Source organism: Ictidomys tridecemlineatus, chromosome 2, assembly GCF_052094955.1.
Source record: "Ictidomys tridecemlineatus isolate mIctTri1 chromosome 2, mIctTri1.hap1, whole genome shotgun sequence".
Classification (NCBI taxonomy): Eukaryota; Metazoa; Chordata; class Mammalia; order Rodentia; family Sciuridae; genus Ictidomys; species Ictidomys tridecemlineatus.
This window is the reverse complement of record NC_135478.1, coordinates 8,177,096-8,189,495: the sequence shown is the minus strand read 5'-3', so window position 1 is coordinate 8,189,495 and position 12,400 is coordinate 8,177,096. Positions and strand designations below refer to the sequence as shown.

The following is a 12,400-nucleotide window of genomic DNA, read 5'->3' as shown; positions in this document are numbered from 1 at the left end:
ATAGTACTACCAAAAAGAAAAAAAAAAACTTAATTTTCTTTTGAGATGGTGTTTCTTTGTTGACTAGGCTGGTCTCAAACTCCTGAGCTCAAATGATCCTCCTATCTCAGCCTCCCAAGGAGCTGGGACTCTTGGCTTAAACTACAGTGTTACAGGATCTAGTCTTTTTTAAAAAAAAAAAAAGAAAGAAAGAAAAAGAAAAAAATTTCCTGATTGTCCTGCCATTTGCCCTATCAAAAAGAAGGGGCAAGAAAAATTGTCTCAAAGGCAGATAGTTTTTACTCCTACCAAATAGATGATAGGAGCAGTTTAGAACATAAAGATTCAGGCCCACATGGAAAAATTACTCTTTTTATTCCCCCTTAGGAAGAGAGGAGACTCAGAAGTCAAACCAAAGAACCGTAAGTATAGTTAACTTGCCTTTGTGCTTTGACACCTAACTGTTAACGTGAGGGTTTCAGTGCGATGACTAGAGTGCTGAACGCTGGTGCAGGACTCCAGCCTGTGAAGTTCAGATCACTGCAGGGAAGGCTAAAGTCACCTGGGATGTTTTCTGACCCTGGCCTGCCCTCAGGGTGGTCCTAAACAGGCTGTCATGTGGTGCCAGAGGCCTCAGAGGCTGGTTGATTATCTTGCTCTGATAGTGCTTGGTGACAACCCTCCCGGAAGCTCAGCTGCTTAAAACGGCACTCATCCAGCTCAACAGCTGTTAGGTGGCTGTGGTTTACTAGGACTGATGGGGCTGCCCCAGCTGCCCCATGAATAGGCCAACCTGGGCACACTCTCCTGACAGGGGTAGAGCATGATGGCACAGTGAGAAGTGTAGCACTTTCTCAAGTTTCTGATGTCCCATATGAAGGACCTGAGTCCAGAGGTGGGTTGGGTACCCCATCCAAGTGCAGGTCCCTGGTGGAGAGAGACTGATCCCTCACATAGCCAGTTTACTATAGTTGCTGGTGCAGACCATACTCAGCCTAGCTCCAAAGGCTAGATGTCCACCTTCTTCCACCACAGGCAGAGCTCCCATGGGGTCCAGGTAGTGGAGGCCCCCTGTCTGTTTTTCATTGCCATCTCTGATCAATATTCTGTGCAGGGCTGGGCTGGAGCTCTGTGGTGGAGGCTCTGGGCTCAGTTCCTAACACCAAAAAACTCATGAAGCAGTATTTCTGAAGATCTTAAGTTTCAAAGTAACTGGTGCCTTTTGGATTTCCCCGCAGTGCAGATAAGAGGTGGCTTGTGCCCTGAATCTAGGAAGGAGACCACTGTAAGCCTTCCGTGGGGCTGCCTGAAGTAGCCCTAGCTCCCCAGCTGACACATCTTTCGTTTTATGTGACAGAACACCTATACCGAAACTGGAGGAGGAGCTGGATGGAGAAGCCAGACCAGGGACTCACAATGAAGCGGAAGGAGATAAGCGAGTAAAGGCAAAATTTTTTTCATTTTTAAATAATATTTTTTGTGGTAGATGGGCACAATACCTTTATTTATGTGATGCTGAGGATTGAACCCAGGGCCTCGCAAGTGCTAGGCGAGTGTTCTACCACTGAGCCACAACCCCAGCCCAAGGCAAAAATCTTTATTATCTATTCTCATGTTCCTGTTTGGTTGGTGGAAACAGTACAGGGCATGGCTCTGGGATTCAAACCCAGCCCCACATACTGTGGGATGACTCTGGGCAACTTAATGTGTCGGATCAGTGTCACATGTCTGCACTGATACATAGTGAGCATTGTTGTTCTGTCTCTGCACCATGTTGGAGAGCCTGTGTTTCTAGACTGAGACTGGTGTGCAACCTGCTTCTCTTGAGGCCTTTTCCACCCAAAAGTCTTGATCTGTGCTCAGCTCAATTTGGCAAGTTCTCCTTTACCAGCCTGCCTGTTAAATCCTTCTGAGCCTAGTTCTCTTCTTGCTCCCCAGCCAGCCTCCCTGCCTCCTACTCGGCCAAAGAAGCATTTTTAAAACCTAGAACAAGCTGGGTGTGGTGGCACATGCCTGAAACCTAGCCCCTACAGAGGCTGAGGCAGGAGGATTGCAGATTCTAGGCCAGCCTGGGCAACTTGTTGAGATCCTGTCTCAAAGTAAAAATAAATAAATAAATAAAAATGAAAAAGGGAGGGGGTGCTGGGGATATATCTATGGTGGAGTGACCTAGGGTTCAATGCCTAGAATCAGACACACACACACACACACACACACACACAAAAAAAAACACACACACACAAATAGTTCCCTAGTTTTTTCCGAGGATTGGTGCCAGGACCCTCTGATACCAAAGTCTGCTCAAGTCCTTTACACAAAATGACATATTTGCAAACTACACACATCCTCCCGTATACTTTAAATCATTTCTAGATTATGTATGCTGCCTAATACAACATAAATGCTATGTAAATAGTTGTTATACTGTACTCTTTTTTTTTTGTACCAAGGATTGAACTTGGGGCACTTGACCAATTTAGAGATAGGGTCTCACTGAGTTGATTAGTGCCTCACTAAGATGCTAAGGCTGGCTTTGAACTTGCGATCCTCCTGTCTCAGCCTCCCGAGTTGCTGAGATTACAGGCATATGTGACTGTGCCCGACTGGCTGTTACACTGTATTTAGGAAATGACAAGAACAGTGTGTTCATGTTTTTTTTTTTTTGTGTGTGTGTGTGTGTGTTCATGTTAAGGATAGGAAAATCCTGAGCATCTTCCGTCCCCAGTTGGATGGATCAGATGATAAGGAGGGCCCCTAGTTCTTGGGGCTTGACCTCTGAAAGTGTAGGCTGACAGTACTATCCTCTACCTGAGCTTTAAGCAAGAGGGACAAGCTGTGTGCTGGGGGCTGCAGGCCTCTGCTCCTCTAATAGGGAATCACAAACTTGGGTAGTCCCAGGGCTACCCATGTGGTTTTTCTGCCTGTTGAGATCTAGAGTGAAGCCCAAAGTCACAGCCTTACTGGGTCATGAGCTGGTTGGCAAGGGTTCCCTGTTTTTGTCCCGTGGCACATGAGCCCATAGGTATGGCTGCCAGTGGGCTGTGATGTCTCACTGCCTCTCTCTTTTCCTGTCCAGATATGGGTTGCATTTCCATCAGTGTTTGCCTGAAATCCCTTCAGAAGGGAGAGACAATAGAAGTATAAACACTCTATCCTCAGTTGGACTTTTTGTCCCTTGGTAGAAAGGGATGTCAGGATCAAACATGGGGCTTTTTAAACTTTTAGTTGTAGAAGGACACTACACCTTTATCTTATGTTTTATGTGGTGCTGAGGATCGAACCCAGTACCTCACACTTGGTAGGCAAGTGCTGCTCCACTGAGCCACAACCCCAGCCCCCTAGTAAGGTATTTTATTATACACAGCCTCACAAAATACTAGATTGTCCATGTAAGTTAATAACAGAGTTGGGAAATTCTGCTTTTTTTTGTTAGCAGTAGGGATTGAATCCAAGGCAGTTTATCAATGAGCTACATCCCCAGCCTTTTTTATTGTTTTGAGACAGGGTCTTGCCAAGTTGCCCAGGCCAGCCTTGAATTTATGATCCACTTGCCTCTGCCTCCTGCGTTGCCAGAATTAGTAGTGTTCCATTGCACTGGCCTGGAATTTCTGCTTTTTCTCAATCTTTTCTGAAACCCCATTCCTTTTTTTTTTTTTTAATTCTTTATATCCCAATGTCTGTAAAAGTCTTAACCACTTACCAGAGGACTGGTGGGACTTTAGCCTTTCTGGACAACATCAGCAAAATGTCCACAAATTCCCCGTTACACTCAACTCTCCTAGGACAGAAGTTGGCAGGGTGTGGCTAGCAGGCCAAATCCAGCCCACTGCCTGTTTTTTGTAAACTTTTCTTAGAATGCAGCCACATCTCTTTATTCATACTTTCTGCGGCTGCTCTTGTGGTACAGTGGCAGGAAGGATAGTCGTGACACAAACCCCATGGCTTACAAAACTGAAAATACCTGGCCCTTAACAGAAGCAGGTCATCAACCCCTGGTCTAGGCAATTTGTTTGCAGGGGTATGTGTTGGGTGTTATAGAAAATTCTTTAGTACCTGCTTATTGGTAGGTTGGGGAAACTGAGGAGTAAATATTTAAAGCTTCATCTTCACCCTGTAGTCCTGCCCGTGCTGTTCCTGTTCTCTGGCTCTGTAGTGCAGAAGGCTTTAGCCTGTTTTCTGGTATCGAATTTCATCTTGCTATCTGTCTCAAACTAATTTTTCTAATTTTTCCCTTCTTTCTCTCTCCCCTTTCCTTGTTAGGATGAAAGGAGGTCTAGAAGTCAATCCAAAGACCTGTAAGTAACTAAAATGCTTGTTTGTCATCCCAATTATTAAAACCTCTGTTCTAGAACCTGGGATGATACAGGAGTCATGGGGAATGGTTGGCTTTGGAAGGAAAGTGCCGATGCGCAGGGCTGGGTGCCAAGTCATCCTGTGCCCACCCTTTCCTGAATCTAGCACAGTTGTGTCTCAACTTCCAGCACTTCCTTCAGGGCCCACATCTGTGGGGGCTTCTGTGGGCCTTCTTTTTTGGTGACAAGTTAGCAGTCTGCTTCAGAGCCCCATGAACATTTTGCTTTTCAATAGGGAGGCCTTATTTTGTCATTTGGCACAAGTTGACAAGTTTTTTTTGAGCTAATATTTGATACATATTTTTCCACCCAACAGAGCTGCCAAACGGAGACCTGACGAAAAAGAACCTGAACAAGTAACTCCACAAATGTCTGAGAGAGATGAGGATGAAAAGGTAAAGGTCATGCTTTCAATCTCATTGTATTTCATAAAGTCCATTGACTAAATGTTTAAAAAATGGGATTTTATTTAGGTATTGGGGGGGAAGCACTCACCCAGCATGTACCAGGTCCTGGATATAATTCCTAGCACTATGCAAAAATATTTTTAACTTGCATTTATTATGAAAATATTTAAACATACCCAGTAGACCAAAGGTAGTAAATCTCTACATACTCATTCTCAGTCTTCAGCAGATAGCAGCTAAGGCCACGCAAGTTTACCCAAACCTTGTCCTACGTGATGTTGCATAAGTTAGACATAGTACAGGAGAAATCTCAAAGGAAGAACTCATTTTAAACATGATCATAGGGTGTTATCATACATCAGTTAATATATCTAGTCTGTGTTCGCATTTCCCTGGTTGTCTCTTATTTTTAGAGTTTGAATCATAGGCCCAAAGATCTAGACAATGTACAATCATGCATTGCTTAATGACAGGGATATATTCTGGGAAATGATTCCTTACATGATTTTGTCATGGTGTAAACACGAGTGTACATACACAAACTAAGATGGCTATGTGACATCAGCAGATGACAGACAATGGTCTCATGGGTCCATCAATCAAGATATTATGCAATACAGGATTGTATTTGGTTGAGATTTGTCCTAAACCTCTAGTTTTCCTGATCTGCAAATTTCTTTTTTTTTTTTTTTATTTTTTTTAAAGAGAGTGAGAGAGGAGAAACAGTGAGAGAGAGAAAGAGAACCCCTAATTTATTTCTCAGTTCTCGGCGGACACAACATCCCTGTTGGCATGTGGTGCTGAGGATCGAACCCGGGCCGCACGCATGCCAGGCGAGCGCGCTACCGCTTGAGCCACATCCCCAGCCCCTGCAAATTTCTTAACTAAGAAATTAAACAAATTTCTTATCTGTAGTGTCCTAGGTTCTAGATTTTACCAGTTATCTTCTTCAACCCTGTCTCCTTCAGGCTGCTTGGCTAGATGCAGGTTGTTAACTTTAGAGAACTTATTAGGAGGTGGTGCTATATGCTTCTTGCAGTATCACCTTGGTAAGCACAGTGGTGTCTCAAGGATGAGATTGATCCTAGGCTCAGATGGCATCAGCCTGATCCATCCATTATAAAGACCCTTCACCTTTTCACTTTTTTTTTTCCCTATTGAGGATCAAACGTAGGGCCTTCTATCACTGAGCTACCTGCCAAGTCCTCAGTGGGTGTGCTTGGGTTTTTTTTGTTTTAGTTGTTGATGGACCTTTATTTTTATGTGGTGCTGAGGATCAAACCCAGTGCTCACATGCTAGGCAAGTGTTCTACCACTGAGCCACAAACACAGCCCTGTCTTCACTGTTTCGAACTGTCATTGCAACCGTGATTTTTGCCAAAAGTTGCAAAGTGGCAGTAATCTAAGTCCTTTGCTTGCCTTATTTTTGGCAGCACTGGGGATTAAACCCAGAACCTTACACATGCTAGGCAGGAGTTCTACCTCTTAGCTACATAGCTGGCCCTTTCAAAAATTTTATCTTTAGGCTCTCTTGCTACATTATTACCCAGGCTGGACTTGAACTTGTGATTCTCTTGCCTCAGCTTCCTGAGTTGCTGGGATCAAAGGTGTGTGCTACTACACCTGGCTTACTTGAACCCACTCTAAAAATTTCCCTACAATGAGTTTGCTCAGGCTGCCATAACACATTGTGCAGCTCACATGACTGACTTTGGGCTGGGGCTGGGGCTCAGAGGTAGAGCACTCGCCTAAAATGCATGACCACTGGGTTTGATCCTCAGCACCACATAAAAATAGATTGTGTCCACCTATAACTAAAAAAATCAATGCTAAAAAAAAAAAAAAAACCTGACATATATTTGCTCCATGTTTGGAGGCTAGAAGTAAAAAGTTAAGGTGGTGGTATTAGGGATAGTCTCTAGTGAGGCTTCTCTGGTTCATATAGCTGCCACCTCACTGTGTTCATGTGGATTTCCTCTGAACTGGCACCTAAAGAGCGGGCTCTAGTGTCCCTTTCCCTTTAAGGACATCACTCATACCTTTAACCTCAGTTGCCTCCTTAAAAGCCACGTCTCTGGCCAGGCATGGTTGTGCCCACCTGTAATCCCAGCAGCTCAAAGGCCAAGGCAGGAGGATTGTGAGCTCAAAGCCAGCCTCAGCAATAGTAAGGCTCTAAGCAACTCGGTGAAATCCTGTGTCTAAACAAAATAAGGCTGGGGATGGGGCTCAGTGATCGAGTACCCCTGAGTTCAATCCCTGCTGCCCCCCAAAAAAACCTGAATATAGTTGGCAACTTATTGGGTTTTAACATGTTTCGTCCCATAGTCCCAGAAGTAGAACACCTAGGAAAATTTAAATTATGCAACAAATAGTCTAGTTATGCTAACTTTGAAATGTTTTAAGAGACTATTTTTTACTATTTTGAGTAATAGGTAACTGATAAGAGCATATGAATATAATACTCTTTATTTCACATATGGAAAAAAATACAGGGAAAATAAGCTCTAGGTTATGACTTTTAAATCTATTTTAATATACTTGTGTCAATTTTACGGAATTATTCACAGAATTAATAACTTGAGGCTGAATGGGTTAACGTTAGAATTTGGAGGGGACACAGTTCGGCTACTTTCCTAGATACCACTTGTACAAGAAAGCTAGGGTTTATTTGTTTTAAGTTGGCTCCTTGGGACTCCTGAGGAAGTCTTTGGTTATAAGACTTTTGTAAGATTTGGGCACTGGGATGAGTCGGGTCTTATCTCCTGTTCCTCTCATTACTTTATTCCCCATTGCATAAGTTTTTTGATAATTATATATGGAATTCTCAACTCAGAAGCCCCATCCAGATGTAGAATTCTTTCTTACTCTTACTCTGCTTTTGTCTCTTGTATTTAGGAGGAAAAAAGACGAAAAACTACACCCAAAGAACCGTAAGAATTTTTTTTGTTTATATGAAGCAGATCATAAGGTTAAGACAGTTCTTCTAGAAGGAAGTAGCTTTGAGTTGCTGGAGCAACCTTAGCCGTTGAGTTGGGTTGGGGACCAGGATACTCCAGTTCTGCAGCCTGGAGCAGGATTCCTCTAGGCAGTAAAGAACCACTTGTGACCTGGTGCCTCGTCAGTTACTGTGGCAGCTGGTGTCTGTGGTTGGGGGGTGGAGTAGGCTTCAGTCTGACAGGGTGGATTTTGATATATTCTGAATTGATTAAAGTGCAATCAGTTTTGTGCTTTATTCCCAGAGCTGAGAAAAAAATGACTCGGAACAAAACCCTTTTGAACCCCAAGGTAAACCTACACGTGGGAATGAGGCAGGTGCTGTGGTGCCGTGAGGTTGCTCCCTCTGCCTCTGAGGCCATTTCTGTTCTGTTCCCACAGGTTCAGCCACCCAAGTGCAACGAATGCGGGCAGTTCCTGGATGATGTTGACCTCAAGTATGAGCAGCACCCCTCTGATGCGGTAAGTTCCAGCACTTTTGTCACCCTTTTCTATCACACCTCCTGTGTGCTTCTGCTTATTGGTCCCATGTCCCTCAGCTGGAAGAGCCCCAGATGTTGACAAATGAGAAACTGTCCATCTTTGATGAAAATGGATCTGGCTTTGGGAGTTACGAAGATCTTCCCCAACACAAACTGACGTACTTCAGGTAACTGATGTGCTTGCATGTGGGTGTTTGCTTCATTATATTAAGTCATATCTCTGAAATCATTCAAGTTCTTGCTATCCTGGAGAAATCCTTAACACCTAACCTGCAACATTTCTCAAGCTGCTAACCATTTGTGGGTAAGAGCACAAAGCTGGTGGAGGTATAGTAGACCTTGCCCAGGTATATCAGTTTTGTATTTTGGTTCTTAACATCTCTACATATTAAGTCTGCAGTCTGTATCCATCTTGAAGGTCAGCTCTGTGCTGGGTGCTGATCTAGGTCCTATCAAGTCCTAGTCTTCATGAGACAATATAAGTGACACCTGCTGGGTATAGGTTGAACATTCCCTATCTGAAACACTTGGTCAGAAGTGTTAGATTTCTGTTTTATTTATTTAGAATATTTACATGTACATGAGATTTCTTGGATGGGGCCCAAACTTAAACATGACATTCACTTGTTTCATATGTTTTATATGGCAGGCATTTCAGTGCATCTGCTTTACACAGGGTCAGGGGTGCACTTTTCCACTTGTGTTGTGTTGATGCTCAGTGTTTTGGGATTTTGGATTAGTGATGCTCTCTCAAACTGTAACAACTATGACAAATTTCAAAGCCTGATGAACACAGGTGGGAGAAAGATCCTCTGTTTAGAGGGTGATACCTTGAATAAGCTCCTTGGTCACAAGAGAACTCTGGGGAGAGCTGGGGTGGAGGTGGCGTGCCTAAGGGCTCGGGTGGGCCTGTGCTGGCTGTGGAGGCTGTTAATCTGGTATGGCCTACATGGCAATGGGGCCCAGGCCTTGGAGACTATTTCTGGTGGTGGGGAGCCCCTCAGGAGTACCCATTAGAAGTCTCAGGTGGACATAGCTCCTGGAACCACACCCCTTCCCAGGCAGGGATTCTCCTGCTGGCTTGGACAAGATCCATTTATGTGCAGCCTCACTCCACATGCCTTCTGTGGTTGACGTGCCTCCTCCCCTTCTTCCCTACCACTGTGACCCTGATCCATGTCAGGAGGCTGTCTGGCTTCCAGCAAGCCTCAGGGCCAGGCCACAAATAGGGTACCAGATCTCTGGTGAGCTTGAGTGAAGCCTGCTGGGGCAGACACAGCATAGGGTCAGGCCTGAGGGCCTCCTTATGATGTTGACCTCAAGTATGAGCAGCACCCCCTGATGCGGTGAGTTCCAGCACTGTTGTTATCCTTTTCTCTCGCACCTCGTGTGCTTCTGCTTATTGGTCCCATGTCCCTCAGCGGGAAGAGCCTCAGATGTTGACAGATGACAAACTGTCCATCTGAGCTAGGATGGGGGCTAGTGCAGGCTTGAATGCCACTGCTGTCTGCTGCAGTCAGGGGTTTCTGTCAATCTGTTCTTGTTGAGGGGGTGCTACTGAGGATGTGCTTCCCTGGAACCAGACTGCCTGGGTTGTTCAGGGACTCTGCATGTGATGGAAACAAGTCACAGGCAGGATCCAGCCTGTGAGTCTGGGTTTTATCCCTGCCTGGAGACAAAGTCCTCTCCAATGTTGCCTCTATGGAGAGAGACCCTGTCAGGCCGAGGACTGATGTTTCCCTCCTGTGGCCTTCCTTTGATACATTCTGTCCATGTCTTTCCACTGGATCTTAAGTCCTGAGGGCGGGATTGTGGAGTCTGTCCATGGTGCCTGGCATGGGGTCAGGCTCAATTCTGGGTGTTTAGTTTTTTATTACTTAAAAAGTTCTGACTGGGGCCTAGCTCAGTGGCAGAGCCCTGGAATATACGCAAGGCGGGGCCAGTCTCTAGGACTGCAGAAATATTGCGAGAGGCCGAGGCGGAGCTCGGTGTTATAGGATCCAGCATGCCAGGCAGATGCTCTGTTGAAGTCCCAGCACTGCAAATAAAGTTTTGAAGTTTGCCCTCTTCTGATTCCTCACTTATGGAAGAACTTGCCCCTAAATGTCAAGGGGTGTCTGAGCAGAAATGTGGATGCCCATTTTATGGTTGAGATTGAACCCCCAACAAGAGGCACAAGGCATTCCCTACATGACATATTCTCCCTTTTCATCTGTTCTATAACCTGCTTTAAGTTGTGGAATTTTTGTTTTTGGTAGCAGGAATTGAACCTGGGTATACTATACTGCTGAGCTATATCCCCAGTATTTTCTATTATTTGGAGATAGAGTGTCTCTAAGTTGCTGAGGCTGGCCTTGTACTTGTGATCCTCCTGCCTCAGTCTCCCAAGAGGCTGGGATTACATGCCTGACCATCATGCCCAGCTTAATTTTCTTGAAGTGATTCACATAACCCAAATTAACTATATGTAGTACAAAACATCCTGAATAGGTAAATCTATAGGAATAAAGTAAATTGCAATTCCTAAGGATTTGAGGGAATAGAGAGCGACAACTTAATGGGTACAAGGTTTTTTTGGGTAATGGAGATGTTTTAGAGCTAGATGGGTCATTGTGCAGTGTGGTGAGCAAGTAGTCTATTCTAGAAGCCAGTGTTTCTCCCACTGTCAGTCTTTTTTTTTTTTTTTTTTTGTAATAGGGATGGAACCCAGGGAACTTCACCACTGAGCTACATCCCCAGTCCTTTATTCATTTTGAGCCAAGCCTCATGAAGTTGCTGAGGGTGGACTTAAACTTGCAATTGTCCTCCTTCAGCCTCTTGAGTTGCTGGAATTAGAGGCATGCACACCACACCCAGTTTCCCACTGTCTCACCTCAGTGTCACTTTGACATAGGTCAGGGGATTGGATAGATGCCATGGGTGATAGAACATGGTACTAATCTTAAGTTCTGGCAGCCGAAAAGATAACCAAGTCTAGTGCTTGTCCATTGCTTTATGCCCGATTCTAATCATAAGTGATGACCTGCCTTTTCTGGTCATTTGTTGAGCCTCCCTTTATTGCCCATAGTGTGTACTGTAAGCGAGGTCACCTGTGCCCGATTGACACTGGCCTCATCGAGAAGAACGTGGAGCTTCTCTTTTCTGGTACAGCAAAACCAATCTATGATGATAATCCGTCTCTTGAAGGTAAGTGTTATGATTCAAGGTTGTGTTTGGGTGTGATGGTTTAAAACCAAATGCAAAACACTTCAAAGCAATAGTCCACTGAACTGCTGCCCCTTACAGTTAGTTTGGATCTCTGCCTTGCCCAGTGAAAACAGTCACCCTGATGAGGACTATGCCCCCAGCTAATAAGAAACATCAACTGAGCTGGGTCCTTAGAGCCTCACATAGCTTTCTTGGGTCCTATGAGTCAGCGTGCTTATTTAGTTTCCTATTGGAAAACTTCTTCCTCTCACAGGTGGTGTTAATGGCAAGAATCTTGGCCCCATTAATGAATGGTGGATCACTGGCTTTGATGGAGGTGAAAAGGCACTCATCGGCTTCAGCACCTGTAAGTGTCGGACCAATCTCAGGATGTTCTGAATCTGAAGGGGCCTTGGCTCTTGCCCTTCCTGGGGGTTGATTGGACTCTAGTAGAAAGTCTTGGCAGGCTTGGAGAGCCCTGCTCAACCATGGCTTGTTTATCTGCGTCATGTTATCTCTGGCCTCTCATGTTAATCTCTGGCCTTGGAAGTGACCCTCTAGTTTTTGGGGTTTTTGGAACCGGAGATTGAACCCAGGATTACTCGACCACTGAGCCATATCTCCAGCCCTATTTTGTATTTCATTTAGAGACAGGGTCTCACTGAGTTGCTTAGGGCCTTGCTAAGTTGCTGAGGCTGGCTTTGAACTCTCAATCCTCCTGTCTCAACCTCCCTAGCCGCTGGGATTGCAGACATGCACCACTGCATCTGGCTTGCCCCTCTAGTTTTAAAGGCAGGTCTTATTCTTTTTTTCATAGTGGGGACTGAAACCAGAGGGGCTCTACTCCGAATCACATCCCTAGCCCTTTAAGACGGGTTCGTGCTAAATTGCATAGGACCTTGGCCTCCCAGGTTGCTGGTATTACAGGCATTGTCACTGTGCCTGACTACAAGTCTTACTCTGGCAACTCAAACCCAGACCACACTCCAGAAACCAGGAA

The 12,400-nt window shown here is 45.0% G+C and overlaps 1 protein-coding gene across 8 annotated transcripts in view; it reads left to right on the top strand.

Annotated features, from left to right (window-relative positions):
- Dnmt1 (DNA methyltransferase 1) overlaps positions 1–12,400 on the top strand; it is a 45,281-nt gene that overhangs the window by 14,412 nt on the left and 18,469 nt on the right. For 5 of the 8 annotated variants that reach the window (XM_078035859.1, XM_078035873.1, XM_078035856.1 and 2 more), the window contains exons 9-18: positions 367–401; positions 1,337–1,424; positions 4,240–4,274; positions 4,648–4,726; positions 7,634–7,668; positions 7,978–8,023; positions 8,114–8,194; positions 8,272–8,381; positions 11,282–11,400; positions 11,675–11,767. In XM_078035859.1, coding sequence (XP_077891985.1) covers positions 367–401; positions 1,337–1,424; positions 4,240–4,274; positions 4,648–4,726; positions 7,634–7,668; positions 7,978–8,023; positions 8,114–8,194; positions 8,272–8,381; positions 11,282–11,400; positions 11,675–11,767 — 721 coding nt within the window. The remainder of the gene's footprint in view (positions 1–366; positions 402–1,336; positions 1,425–4,239; positions 4,275–4,647; positions 4,727–7,633; positions 7,669–7,977; positions 8,024–8,113; positions 8,195–8,271; positions 8,382–11,281; positions 11,401–11,674; positions 11,768–12,400) is intronic. The other 3 variants (XM_078035878.1, XM_078035864.1, XM_078035877.1) reach the window with 1 other exon arrangement.